Genomic DNA, 14,930 nt, shown 5'->3' with positions numbered 1-14,930 from the left:
ACTGATGACCTAAGCCATCAGTTGACATTCTTAGCGTTGCCACGGAGGTGGGAGAGGCTCCCGCCAATGCTGCTGCGCTCATCAGCCGTGAGCCCGGCTTCTGGCTGAGCAGTGCTCCCCCGTGGGAGCGCTCTGACCACCAGAGGGCAGCTCCTGCGTTGAGCATCTGCCCCCCTGGTGGTCAGTGCACATCATAGCAACTGGTCGTTCTGCCATCAGGCTGAGGGACCCCACCGGTGCACGATCAGGGCCAGGGAGGGATGTGGGAGGTTGGCCAGCCTGGAGAGGGACCATGGGAGGGCTACAGGGTGTGTCTGGCCCATCTCGATCAGTTCTGATTGGCCGGACCCCAGCAGCAAGCTAACCTACAGGACAACTGTCTCCCCACCCGGTGGTCAGTGCATGTCATAGCAAGCGGTTGAACGGCCTTAGCATATCATGAGCATATTATGCTTTGATTGGTTGAACGGACGACTGGACGACCAGACACTTAGCATATTAGGCTTTTATTATATAGGATACCTACAGAGTACCAAATACATTGTGAGGTCTCAAAATTTAGGAAGCCTTTTATGGAAAGGATCAGAGGAACCAAGATTTAGAGTAAGAAAAAGAAATGAACACGGATCAGGACAAACTGCAAGATGGAGGTGTTATTGCCACATTATAAATAACACAAAAGACAAGAAGCACTAGGTGTCAACCATTCCAAACACTTTCTACTCCAACTTTATTGTTTCCGCTCTAAGTGGCTCCATATTATTCAAGTCTTCCTATACCTAGTCTTTCTCTATAATATAACAGGATTTATACTATATAATAAAATCCTAATATGCTAAGTGTGCAGTCTGCTGTTCAACCAATCAAAGCGTAATATGCTAATGATATGCTAAGCCGCTCAACCGCTCGCTATGACATGCACTGACCACCAGGGGGCAGACGCTCCAACCAGTAGGTTAGCTTGCTTCTGGGGTCCGGCCGATCGGGACTGAGTGAAACGGGCCGGACACGCCCTGGAGCCCTCCCAGGGTCCCTCTCCAGGTGGCCAACCTCCCATGTCCCTCCCCGGCGCTGAATGTGTAATGGTGGGGTCCCTTGGCCTGGTGTGCGCCCTCTTGCAATCTGGGACCCCTTGGGGGATGTCGGAGAGCTGGTTTCGGTACAATCCCACAGGTAAGGCTGAGGGACCCCACTGGTGCATGAATTTGTGCACCGGGCCTCTAGTAAGGTATAATAAAACAATACCAAAGCACTATAAATTATAATGAAAACGTGAGAACCTACATATCCAACACAAGAGAAACTGTTAAGGAAAAGAAAACAACCAGGAATATGGAATAGTACTTGATATGAGTTAACAGAAACATACAAAGCACAAAGCAGTATGTATTCAATGATTAGAATTATGTGTAATCTTTAATACATACTGACAAAGATTGGAAGTGACTACAGAGTAAGACAGGTTTGTGTTCACTGAAGTTTGGCAAACTGCCCAAGTCTGAGCAAACAAAGCACAAACCCCCAGCAGCATATGCAGACACTTAAATCTAGTTAAGCAGGATATTGAAAACATCAAACTTTACTATTAAAAAGGCCCTGGCTATGAGCCAGGAAGTACAGCATGATCTTTGTGTCTTTAAAAAAAAAAAAAAAAAAATTTGTCCTGGCTGGGTGGAGTTGGTGGAGTGTCGTCCCCTACACCAAAAGGTTGTGAGTTTGATCCCAGGTTGGGCATGTAAGGGAGGCAGCAGATTGATGTTTCTCTCTCACACTGATGTCTATCTGTCTCTCAAATCAATAAACATAACCGTGGGTGATTTTAAGTATAAAATTTGAAGAAAAAAAATCTAAAGAATATCCACTGCTCTGTTAATGAGTTTCGGGTGATGAATTTTGAAGAGTGAAAGATACTTTTTTAAAACCAAGATGGTGGCATAGGTAAACACCTGAACTTGCTGCTTCGCACAACCACTTCAAAATTACAACAAAAAGACAAAACGGACATCATCCAGAACCACAGGAAGGCTGGCTGAGTGGAAATTCTACAACTAGAAGGAAAGAGAAAAGCACACTGAGACTCACAGGAGCTGTGGAAGTAAAGTGCAGAGGTACGGAGGAGCGTGCATGGAGAGGGCTGGCAACTGAGTACATGGCTGGCTTTTTCAACCGGGAGGGAGACACAAGCTCCTGACTGCTCTGAACTCCAGTTCTGGGCGAGACTCTGGGGACCTAGACTCATATGGGGAGAAACTGGACTGTCTGGCAGCAGGCGGAAGTTGAGGGCGGCTTTCTCTCAGAGGTGCTTGCAGCGATTACCAAGGGACACTGAGACCCAGGGGCCTCTTAGGGCAGGGCTGATGGGAAGCCATTGCTGTCTGCTCCACCCTGAGACTCCGCCCCATCCAAGCTGAGCGCAGAGGCTTTTGCATATGAATGGCCTGGTCCTTTGAAATCTAAACTTACTTAACAAACTGCATCTGAGTCAGTGAGACCCAGAACATCCAAAAAAAGGCCCAAGGCCCCACAGCAGCTTGCACTGCCTCACAGCTGGGCCTCATCAGGGCACCTCCAAAACCCAAAGAAGAGGAATCTGAAGATCTCTCTGTAGCTCCTGCTGGGTGGCCTCAGGCAGAGGCTAAACTAGCACCTCCTTGGAGATCCAAGAGCCAGTGTACCCAGGGGTCAGAGTGGGACCATATAGATTATAACTCCTCGGATCCATAAGGGGCACACTCAGGGGACAGACTCAGTGAGCACCAAGCCCCACTGAAGCAAGTCTTGTCTCATAAGGGTGTCTGCAGCACAGAAGTTCTCCCAGCATAGACACAGCTGATCCTCACAGCCAATTGGCCTGGAGGCAAATTCCTCCCAGTGATACCAACAACAATCAAGGCTTAACTACAATAAGACTGCACACACAGCTCACAAAGGGGTGCACCAAGAGTGTCCACCTCAGGTAACTGGGGAGGCTGAGCCACTGGGCCCTATAGGACACCTAGCAAACAAAGCTACTCTATCAACTCAGGGAAGCAGCCAAAATGTGGACACAAAGAAACAGATCACAAATGACAGAAATGGAGGAAAGCAAACACTGGATATAGAGTTCAAAACCACGGTTATAAGGTTTTTCAAGAATTTTCTAGAAAAGGCCGATAAATTTAGTGAGACCCTCGAGGATATGAAAAAGGACCAACTAGAAATTAAGCATACACTGACTGAAATAAAGAATAATATACAGAGATCCAACAGCAGACTAGAGGATTGCAAGAATCAAGTCAAAGATTTGAAATACAAAGAAGCAAAAAACACCCAACCAGAAAAGCAAAAAATATGAAGATAGTGTAAGGAGCCTCTGGGACAACTTCAAGAGTACCAACATCCGAATTATGGGGGTGCCTGAAGAAGAGAGACAGCAAGATACTGAAAACCTATTTGAAGAAATAATGACAGAAAACTTCCCCCACCTGGTGAAAGAAATAGACCAGGGGTCCTCAAACTTTTTAAACATGGGGCCAGTTCACTGTCCCTCAGACCGTTGGAGGGCCGGACTATAGTTTAAAATAAAACTATGAACAAATTCCTATGTGCACTGCGGGCCTGGGACAAGTCGGCTGCTAAGCAGGACAGGCAGCGGCACCTGGCAGGCTGGGTAAATGTCCTCGGCGGGCTGCATGTGGCCCGTGGGCCGTAGTTTGAGGACGCCTGAAATAGACTTACAAGTCCAGGAAGCGCACAGAACCCCAAACAAAAGGAATCCAAAGAGGACCACACCAAGACACATCATAATTAAAATGCCAAGGGCAAAAGACAAAGAGAGAATCTTGAAAGCAGCAAGAGAAAAACAAGTTAGTTACCTACAAGGGAGCACCCATACAACTGTCAGCTGATTTCTCAACAGAAACTATGCAGGCCAGAAGGGAGTGGCAAGAAATATTCAAAGTGATGAACAGCAAGAACCTACAACCAAGATTACTCTACCCAGCAAAGCTATCATTCAGAATTGAAGGGCAGATAAAGAGCTTCACAGATAAGAAAAAGCTAAAGGAGTTCATCACAGCCAAACCAGGATTATATGAAATGCTAAAAGGTATTCTTTAAGAGGAAGAAGAAGAAAAAGGTAAAGATAAAAATTATGAACAACAAATACATATCTATCAACAAGTGAATCTAAAAATCAAGTGAATTAAACAATCTGATGAACAGAATAAACTGGTGAATATAACAGAATCAGGGGCATAGAAAGGAAGTGGACTGAAAATTCTAAGGGGGAAGGGGGTGTGGGAGTGCAGGAAGAGACTGGACAAAAATCTCACACCTATGGACGAGGACAGTGGGGGCAGTGGTAAGGGCATGGGGTGGGGTGGGAACTGGGTGCAGGGGAGCTATTGGGGGGAAAAAGAGGAACAACTGTAATAATCTGAACAATAAAGATTAAAAAAAATCAACAAAGATACTTTTATTTATTATTTTATGTAATTTTTAAATGACGCAGTATAGTAATATTTTTAGAAACGGGTTATGTCTTTTTCCAAATTAAAAAAGTGGAATATAGCCATGGCCAGCATTGTTCTGTGGTTAGAGCGACAGCCTGTGCACTAAAAGGTCTCAGGTCTGATTTCCGGTCAAGAGCACATACCTGGGCTTTGGGTTCACTCTCCGCCTCCCCCCACCCATCGGGGCGCACGCAGAAGGCAATGGGTTGATGCATCTCTCACATTGATGTCTCCTCCCCACTACCCTCCCCCCGCTTCCTCTCTCTGAAAAGCAATAGAAAAAAAAAAAAACATCCTCAGGTGAGGATAAAACAAACAAAAGATGGAATATAGTAAATCAAAACAGAAACTTTGTACCATGACTCATAGCACATAAAAAAAAAACCCCGCATAAAAATGTATAGGACAAATGAGGTGCTTATACATTTAAAATATATCTAGCTTTTAAAAACTAAGTTAAAGATCACTTTCCATTCTTATCTGAGCAAGGTAATTACACATTGCCTTAATTTTTTAATTTGGAAGTGTTTTAAATTATAATTTGTTTTCTGCTAATAGAATGGGTGAATTTGGGATTAATAATATAGATTACAAAACACAAAGTATACAATCTTATTAAATCAATAATTATGAAAGGAAGTTAAATTTCTTTTTTTAAAGAAATATATTTTTTATTGATTTCAGTGAGGAAGGGAGAGAGATAGAATCATCAATCATGAGAGAGAATCATTGATTGGGAACTGTGACCTCCTGGTTCACAGGTAGAAGTTCAACTACTGAGCACATAGGCCAGGTGGAAGTTAAAGTTCTTGAACAATTACTTCAAAAAAAGGTTCAAGGCATAAAAAATTTAAATGAGAAAATGTCAAACTTTTGTTTTTTAAATTCTCACCCAAGGATATTTTTTTGCACTGATTTCTACAGCATGGATGGGAGATAGGAGGGGGTGGGGGTGGAGAGGAAGGAAGGGTGGAGGGGGGAGAGAGAGAGAGAGAGAGAGAGAGAGAGAGGGAGAGAGAGAGATTGAGATAAGAGAGACACATCAATTGGTTGCCTTCTGCACAGGTCCCTGGGCCTGGGGAACCTGCAACTGAGGTACATGCTCTTGACCGGGAATTGAATCGGAGACCCTTTGTTCTGAGGCCCGACACTCTACCACTAAGCAAACCAGCCAGTGTAAAAATGTCAAACTTTTAAGGTACAGATAATTCTATTCTTAAAAACATAAAAAATTTTTTTATAATGCTAATATGAAACTGACACAAAAACTTCTATCTACATAATAAAAGCCTAAGCAACTGTTAGAGTGGAATGACCAGTTGCTATGACGCACACTGACCACCAGGGGTCAGGCGCTCAATGCAGGAGCTGCCCTCTGGTGGTCAGTGCGCTCTCACAGGGGAAGTGCCGCTCAGCCAGAAGCCGGGTGGTGGGAGCCTCTCCTGCCTCCACAGCAGTGCTAAGGAGCAGCAAGCAGGCGTGCAATAAGGAGTGAGGGGTCCCAGATTGTAGAGGGTGGAGGGACACCTTCCAATGCACGAATTTCATGCACCAAATCTCTCTCTCTCTCTCTCTCTCTCTCTCTCTCTCTCTCTCTCTCTCTCTCTCAAAGCCTAAGGGACTGGCCGACCAGCCGATAGCTCTGATGCATACTGACCACCAGAGGGTAGATGCTCAATGCAGGAGCAGAAACCACAGGCATGGAAACATGGAACAGACTGATGAATCTCAGAGGGATGGGGGGAGGGCGGGAAGAGATTAACCGAAGACCTTATATGCATACTAGAGGCCCAGTGAATGGATTCGTGCACTGGTGGGGTCCCGCGGCCTGGCCTATGCCCTCTCGCAATCCAGGGTCCCTCAGGGGATGTCAGAGAGATAGTTTCAGCCCGATCCCCACAGGCCAGGCAGAGGGACCCCACTGGTGCACGAATCCGTGCACCAAGCCTCTAGTAAAAAATAATACAAAAAATAGTACAAGAGAGAAAGCCATACAATGTCGCCTACCATCAAGCAGGGTTTATTTCAGAAATGTGATGATGCTTAAAAAAAAACTTTTATTTTAAAATAATTACACAACACCCCCCCAAAACAACAAAAAACCCCCTGAAAAAATGGTCCTACGTGCCCCATCACCAAGCCTCCCCTCCAAAACTAACGTTTTAGTTACCTACTGTACATTATCAAAACCAGGAAAATTGACACTGGCACAATATAATTAACTACATTACAGATCTCATTCAGATTTCAACAGTTTTTGCATGTACTCATTTTTTGGTAGATCTGCATTAACTAACACCAAAAATTAAGAAAAAAAGTGTTCTGCCCGGCAGGCATGGCTCAGTGGTTGAGTATTGACCTATGAATCAGGAGGTCATGATTTGATTCCCACTCAGGGCACATACCTGGGTTGCGGGCTCGATCCCCAGGGTGGGGTGCAGGAAGGCAGCTGATCAATGATTCTCTTTCATCTCCCTCTCCCTTACTCTCTGAAATCAATAAAAATATTTAAAGAAGAAAAAACCTGTTCTGCTACCACAATGAAACTCCCATGCTACAGCTAGCTACCAATGCTTGCCATTCCTTTTTTTTTTAATCTTCACCCAACGATATTTTTTATTTTTATTGATTTTTAGAAAGGGAGGGAGGGAGAGGGAAAGGGAGAGGGAGAGGGGTAGAGAGAGAGAGAGAGAGAGAGAGAGAGAGAGAGAGAGAGAGAGAGAAAATGTTGATCAGTTGTGTCCTGTACTCACCCCTACTGGGGATCAAACCCACAACCCAGGTATGCGCCGTAACTGGAAATCAAACCTGCAACCCTTCTGGTGCAAGGGATGATGCTCCAACCAACTGAGCAACCTGGCTGGGGCCACAATTCATTTTTTTTATAGCAATTATTCACCACACATTTCAAATATTCTCTCTATCGAGAAGCATAGAATATGACTTTTAAATCCAAGTTACTTACCTATTTGTCTCTTGCTATCATTTCTGAGTTGCTCATTTTCTGGTCTTGAAACTTTGTGTATATCAGCTATAAGACATACAGAATAACAAATTAACTCAGGACACAAAAATCAAAATTTTCTGTTAAGTTAGAAATGAGAAAACAAAACAAAAAACCCTCCAAATCTATACCCCCCATCACTATTTTGAGCCAAATTTGAAAGAATGAACATTCTACCAAGTTCAGTTTAAACCTTCTAGGATCCATCATTCATATAAAGTTTATCTTTTTAATGAAAATAAGGTGAATGGAAAATGTTGATGAGTCAATTAAGGAATTAGTAAATAGCTAAAGTTCTACCTCGCCTGTGCTCTTGATTCTCTATTGCTTTTTGGCTGGTAGATGGTAAAGGCCTGGTTGATACAGGGCTCCTTCTCCCAACAGGTGCTGGAGCAGGTAAGTGGGCCGAGGCGGTCTGTACTGCTTGTTCCATGGTAGGGCTTTTTCTCAAAGGATCTAACTGAGGGCTTGAACGACCTAAAACGTAACCAAAAGATAAGAAACTACCCTATCCTTTGGGGATTTCAAAATAACCTAGACGCTAAAAAAATGTCTTGTTTTATTTCTACCAATTCAAATCCTTAGCACAAACTTGAATTCTTCTACTGACTAGACCAGAGTTTAAAACTGATTATCTTTAGTGGGCTGGTCACTAGGTTAGTTAAAACAACAACAACAACAAAATACTCTGGAATTTTGTCTGTATTTCTACCTATTGAAATAAGGTTTAAGTAAGTTTTTCAAAAATTTCTGCCTGGTACAAGATTCCCCAGGAATGTTATCAAAGATCATGCTGTTGGTCAGATGCAGGTTTATACCAATAACCATAACCACAAGATTCTATTGATACTTAAGCCATTATTTCCAGAAGCTTTAATATTTTCAGTACTTTCTTAAGATGTCTAAAGTGATACCTTTATATCTAAAGATATTATCTCCAATAAATTACTATTATAAATAAAGAACTAGAAAGTTAGGTGAAGTTCTTCAATACCTTAGGGGCTTGGGTAAATTAAACATCAATACTTAAAAGGCCAGCAACAGCCCTAGCTGGTTTGGCATAATGGATAGAGCATCAGCCTGCAGACCAACACTTCCTAGGTTCGATTCTGGTCAAGGGCACGTACCTTGGTTGCAGGCTTCTCCCCGGCCTGGGCCCTGGTCAGGGCACATGCAGGAGGCAACCAATCAATGTGTTTCTCTCACATCAATGCTTCTCTGTCTTTCCCTCTCTCTTCCACTCTCTCTAAAAGATCAATGGAAAAATATCCTCAGGTAAGGATTAACAACAACAAAAAGGCCAGCAACAAATAAACCCTTCAGGTAATTCCACAGCAGTGATAATAATTCCTTGCCATTTAAAACATCTCTTGTCAAATATTTACTTAATACAGGTTTTGTACTTACAAATTCCATTTTTCCTTTTATGAGGTCAGAGCTTCATAGTATGGTTACAATATGAACAGAATAATGCAACATCAGGTGCTCCCATCATATTTTTTGTCCCTATGTTTGTGATAAATCTCTGTTCAAGGTGCTTTCATATCTCATGATACTGCACCAAAATGTTTTGTTTAAAAAAAAAAATTATGATCATTTTATAAAAATAAAAAATTATCATATATGCTGCAAATGTCAACAATTGGTGAACCAGTGAGTGCTGACAAAGCATTGGTTGTTGTTTATTGGATGCTTCAGGGATCATTTATTAGTAACTAGAGGCCCAATGCACGAAATTCCTGACCAGTGATCAGAGCCGATCTGTGGGGTGACTGGAGGGGCGATGGGGCGGGGGGAGGTCCCGCTGGCACCTGCCTTGGTTGGCCTGGGGCCTGAGGGCAACTCCTGTGTTGAGCGTCTGCCCCTGGTGGTCAGTGCACATCACAACAACCGGTCATTCCACCGGTCGTTCTGCCATTCAGTCAATTTGCACATTAGGCTTTTATTATATAGGACAGTCCCGAAGATTATGGTTATCTAAAGTATGCAATTGCAAATGTGTACCATTTCCAGCCATTAATGCCAAAGTTTACTCTGCAATTAGCGGAAACACCGTATATACTGGGAAATCATGGAGGTTTATATAAGTTTTGGCCTATCAGAGGACATTTTGTAATCACTTATGATCTTCTAAAGGGATTTAATTTATAAAATAAGTATTAAGTTTTTTGAAAATCTTATTGTTTAGTTAATGTTACAATACTATATTCTTCTAAGTTTATAAAATTTACTTTATCAGGTTTTTCTTTGAGAAAAGACCCTATGACAAGTATTAAAGAACCACAAGTGATAGGGCAATCACAGCAACATCTCACTTGTTGTATACTTTGTAATTAAAACCTACTAGTCACAATGGCAATTTTGTTATAAACAGGGAAATACAGGTGATACTAGACATATTATTAGGAATATATACAATAGCCATTTCAGCATAATAAAAACACACCCCTTGAGCTATCTTCACATACTGATATCACAGTTAAAATTCTAGATGTTCTAATTTTGTAAAATTCAGAAATTATCGTTGGCAAAAAATGTAGATTCCAAGGTAATATCAGCCTTGTTATTGTTTTGTTAATCCTCACTAGAGGATATTTTTTCCAGTGCTTTTCAGAGAGAGTGGAAGGGAGGGAGGGACAGAGAGAGAGAGGAAGAAAGAGAGAGAGACTGGTTGCCTCCCGCACTCACCCCAACCAGGGGATGGGGAGTAAACTCAATACCCAGGAGGCATGTGCCCTTGACTGGGAATTGAACCTGTGACTGAACCACACCAGCCAGGACTGCCATTCTTTATGTAAATATACCTCTTTCTTATAATAAATTAGAGGACCAGTGCACAGATTCGTGCACCAGTGGGGTCCCTCAGCCTGCTGGTTTTGGCCCGATCCCTGCAGGGATGTAGTAGTGTGCGAAGTGGCAGGTGGCCGGGGAGGAACCCGAGCCCAGGCCAGGTGCCGCGCTGCTCCTGCTCATCCCGGCCCCGCTGTGCCTGCTGCCACCGCTTGGTAGTGCTGCCGTGGAGGCAGGAAAGGCTCGTGCCGCCATAGCTGCGCTCGCCAGCTGTGAGCCCGGCACCTGGCGCCCATCAGTCAGCTGAGCAGTGCTTCCGCTGTGGGAGCACACTGACCACCAGGGGGCACCTCCTGCATTGAGCGTCTGCCCCCTGGTGGTCAGTGCACGTCATAGTGACCGGATGACTGGTCGTTCGTTCGCTTAGGCTTTTATATATATAGATATGTACTTTAAAAATTTTATATTTAAAATTTAATTCAGTCCTAAGTAAGAGAGAAGGAATCTAGTTATTTCCCCCAAATGATCAGGCAGTTGTCTGTCCCAATATCATTTATTGAACAGCTGCCCTTTCTCTAACTTAAAAAATAATACCTCTATCATATACTAACTAGTGGCCCAGTGCATGAAATTTGTACACGGGAAGGGGGGGGTGCCTCAGCCCAGCCTGCACCCTCTCCAATCAGGGACCCCTTTGGTGACATCCCTCTCGCAATCTGGGACTGCTGGTTCCTAACCGCTAATTTGCCTGCCTGCCTGACTGCCCTTAAACCCTCTGCCTGCCTGCTCACCCCAAACTGCTCTCCCCTGCTGGCCTGATCGCCCCTAACTGCCTCTGCCTGTCTGATTGCCCCTAACTGCCCACCCCTGCTGGCCTGATCTCACCCCTAACTGCCCTCCCCTGCCAGCCTGAACTTGCCCCCTATTGCCCTCCCTTGCTGGCCTGATCTCGCCCCCAATTGCCCTCCCCTGCAGGCCTGATCTCGCCCCCAATGGCCCTCCCCTGTTGGCCTGATCTCACCTCCAACTGCCCTCCCCCACTGGCCTGATCGCCCCTAACTGCCTCTGCCTGTCTGATTGCCCCTAACTGCCCACCCCTGCTGGCCTGATCTCACCCCTAACTGCCCTCCTTGCCAGCCTGATCTTGCCCCCTATTGCCCTCCCTTGCTGGCCTGATCTCACCCCCAACTGCCCTCCCCTGCAGGCCTGATCTCGCCCCCAATGGCCCTCCCCTGATGGCCTGATCTCGCCTCCAACTGCCCTCCCCCACTGGACTGATCACCCCTAACTGCCTCTGCCTTGGCCCCCACCACCATGGCTTTGTCTGGAAGGAAGTCAGACAACCGGAAGATGGCCGGTCGACCCGGTCTAATTAGCATGTTACCCTTTTATTAGTATGGACAGATTACATAGGATAGGATTGCTTAAATGGGGTTAAAGCCTTTTTCAGCAGGAGGAGAAGCACTTGGCAGAAAAAAATACATAATCCCTATATCTGGACTGATAGCCAGCCATATGCACTATACTGCCAAACCAGTCATTAAAAAATTGAACTACTTTCTTACACCAAACAGCTGTTGCCCTTAAAACCCCTCCTCAGCCCCCATCCTAGGTTCTGCCTTCGCAGTTCACCCAGATTTGGTTCTGATTGGTTGGTTTCTATGCCAGTCAGTGCCAAAAGCCCCGCCTCTTAGGGAGCCATTGGCTTCTTGCAGTTCACCCAGATTTGGTTCTGATTGGTCAGTTTCTATGCCAGTCAGCGTTTCCGGGCCTATCTCTGGGCCTGATCAGAAGCCCCGGCGGCTGCTGGAGAGGCCCGGAGAGGAAGAGAGGCAAGGGTTGATCAACAGCTGCCATGGAGGCTGCAGATCAGACCCTGCTTCTCTCTCCAGGCCTGATCTGCAGCCCCCTTGGCAGTCAGTGCTGTATTGCCGTGCCTGCAATGGTGGCAGTCAGTGCTGGGTTGCTGCAGCGGTGTTCGGTCATCTGTTTGGTCGTTTTGGATGCTACGGACCCTGGCTCTTTATATATATAGATTATTTATTTATACTTGGATCTGGTCCTGATTTTTATTCCATTCATCTATTAATTTATTCCTGTACTGTTTTATTTTATGAATACATTATTGAGTAGGAAAGCCCTATTTCACTGCTTTTTATTTTTTAGCTATGTCTAACTATACTTTTATTTCTAAGATAGCATGTGTATCTGTTTTATTAAGTTCTCATATCATTCCACTTAAATTTATTGAAATTACAATAAACGTAATATGACAAGTAAAGACTTCCCAATACTTTATCTCTGTATCTAGGAATAAAATAATTCTCTAATTATATTATCTTATTAGGTCCCTCTGTTATATTTTGTTTTCAACATAGAAATTGGTCTTATTTCTTGTTATGTATTTTTTACATAATTTCTCATTATTGTGAACATCATCTTTTAACCCCATTATATAATTAGTGGGTTAAGTTTTAGAAAAATGATTGACTTTTGTACATTATATTTTCCTTGTAATTTAAGTCTTTTATTAGTTCTAGATTATTCAGTGAATTCTTAATTCCGAGTAGTAATTCATAGCACTGACAAATAATGCTAATTTAATAACTATGCCTCATTTCTTTTTCACGTGTTCCAGATTTAGCTAAAAATTCCAGAACAATGCTGAATAGCAATGATGACAGGCATCCTTATTTATGATTTAATAAGAATTCTTCTGGTGCTTCCATATTAAGGTTAATGTAGGCTATTCATTAAGATAGCTAACATTTACTGATCACATTCTTTGTGCTAGGTACTATGATACTATGATGCTAATGGCACTGTATACATTAAAAAAATTAATCCTCATAATAATTCTGTTAGTTACCAGTAAAGTACCATTTTATAGTTTAGGAAACTAATGCTTAAAAAGATTAATAACTAAAATAACAAACTAATACACATACATACAAATACACACTTAAATTAACCTACAAAAAAGTCTGGAAGCATGTACAACAAAACATAAATATTTGTTATTTCTGGGTAGAGATTGTGGGTATTTAAATTTTTTCCTTATGCTTACTTATATTTCTAATTCATCTATAACAAATCTTTAGAATGTTTAAAAATTATTTTCAATCAATGAGTAACAGTAACTACAACTATTTCAAAATATCTACAGTAAGAAAGATTATGTTTAGCATTAGCTTGATTTTATTCTCAATAGATTTTTAAAATATTGTCCTGTGATTATGGCATCTTTCTGAAATGACTTTACATTGTTTTATTTAAAAGTAAACATCTATATAAAGCAATGAGCTAATAACATTCACTTTGGCAACAAGTAAAAATAGATATGGAATCTTGGGACCACTGAAGGCTATAAGCCTTGGTGAGGGAAAAAATATAATTTCAAAAAGAATAAGAACAGGATAGTTTAAGAAGCTTATTAAATGCTGACCCTAGAAGGATTCTGATGTAGCAGTTCTCAGGATCTACAGTTTTAAGCACTCAAGATGATTTGGTTGTGGGTGGTCTACACTGAGAACCATTGCTCTAGATCAGCAGTTTTCAACCTTTTTCATCCCATGGTACACATAAACTAATTACCAAAATTCTGTGGCACACCAAAAATAAATGTATGTTTTGCTGATCTGAGAAAAAAACAAAACACAAAAAAACAAACACCCAGGTACTGTATAATTTTCATTCATTCATACCAGATGGCTATTGTTGTGTTGGCTGTTGTCATTTTTTTTTCTCATTTGACAATTTAAGGGAAAACAGGCCTGTGCCCCTGACTAAATAGTCAGGTATTATATGATTTAAAAATTCTTGCAGTACACCCATTGATCGTTGCTCTAGATCCTGTGAGGATGCTAAGAAAGATGCAAGAGCATAATGAATAGTTTGTTTTTTTTCAGCTGTTATTTTAAAGTAATCAAGGAGAGTTCATTTTCAGTGGTGACTCTAGGATTAATTTGATAGATTTAAGTATAATCATACAATTTATATTATACTTGCTTTGCAAAAAATTGTCAAACTTACAGAAAGGTCACTGCTTCAGTTTTATGATCTAAGACTGGAAAAAGTCTAAATAGTGGAAGTCATTCAACAATATACTTATTGCAACAGCAATTAGAAAAAATTTCGAAGAACCAAATAAAAATTATACAGGTCATTGCAAATTGCAAAAGTTCTTACATTCAGAGAAAGATAAAACCAGTACATAAGTTTAGAATGAAAATGTATGAAAGAAAAAGACAGCTTACCTTGAGATAACTGTGTTTTTACAGATCTTGTATCCTGTGTAAAGGCAGAACCAACTGCACTACTTTGGGACAGGGTACCGCTGTTTGATGTTTCTGTTCCAAAGGATGTCAAGGAGCTTCCAGCTTAAAGAGATTATTGTAATGACAAAAAAATCTTTTTTAAAAATTTAAACCTTTTAGTTATATAAAGTAATGTGCCATTTTAGTGATAATTTTCATCACGCTCTTGTATCACTTATACATATTAATAATGCTGGAAATTAATGAAAGTGTAACAAAAATTAGTTTGAGAAATCTTTGACAATACTATACAGGAAAAAAGCATGCTATATATATAATCCAGCATCCTAGATGCAAAAATTTTTCTAACGTGCAATACTGTCATAA

At 42.1% G+C, this 14,930-nt stretch overlaps 1 protein-coding gene across 2 annotated transcripts in view; it reads right to left on the bottom strand.

Moving 5' to 3' along the window:
• Window positions 1-14,930, bottom strand: part of LSM14A (LSM14A mRNA processing body assembly factor) — an 81,761-nt gene that overhangs the window by 21,383 nt on the left and 45,448 nt on the right. The window contains exons 4-6 of one of the 2 annotated variants that reach the window (XM_080645788.1): window positions 14,544-14,666; window positions 7,798-7,974; window positions 7,459-7,524 (exon numbers count right to left, since the gene is read on the bottom strand). In XM_080645788.1, the coding sequence (XP_080501914.1) occupies window positions 7,459-7,524; window positions 7,798-7,974; window positions 14,544-14,666 (366 nt within the window). The remainder of the gene's footprint in view (window positions 1-7,458; window positions 7,525-7,797; window positions 7,975-14,543; window positions 14,667-14,930) is intronic. The other variant, XM_080645789.1, reaches the window with a different exon arrangement.

Source organism: Plecotus auritus (assembly GCF_963455305.1).
Source record: "Plecotus auritus genome assembly, chromosome: 10".
NCBI lineage: Eukaryota > Metazoa > Chordata > Mammalia > Chiroptera > Vespertilionidae > Plecotus > Plecotus auritus.
This window is presented reverse-complemented; position numbering and strand designations above follow the sequence as displayed.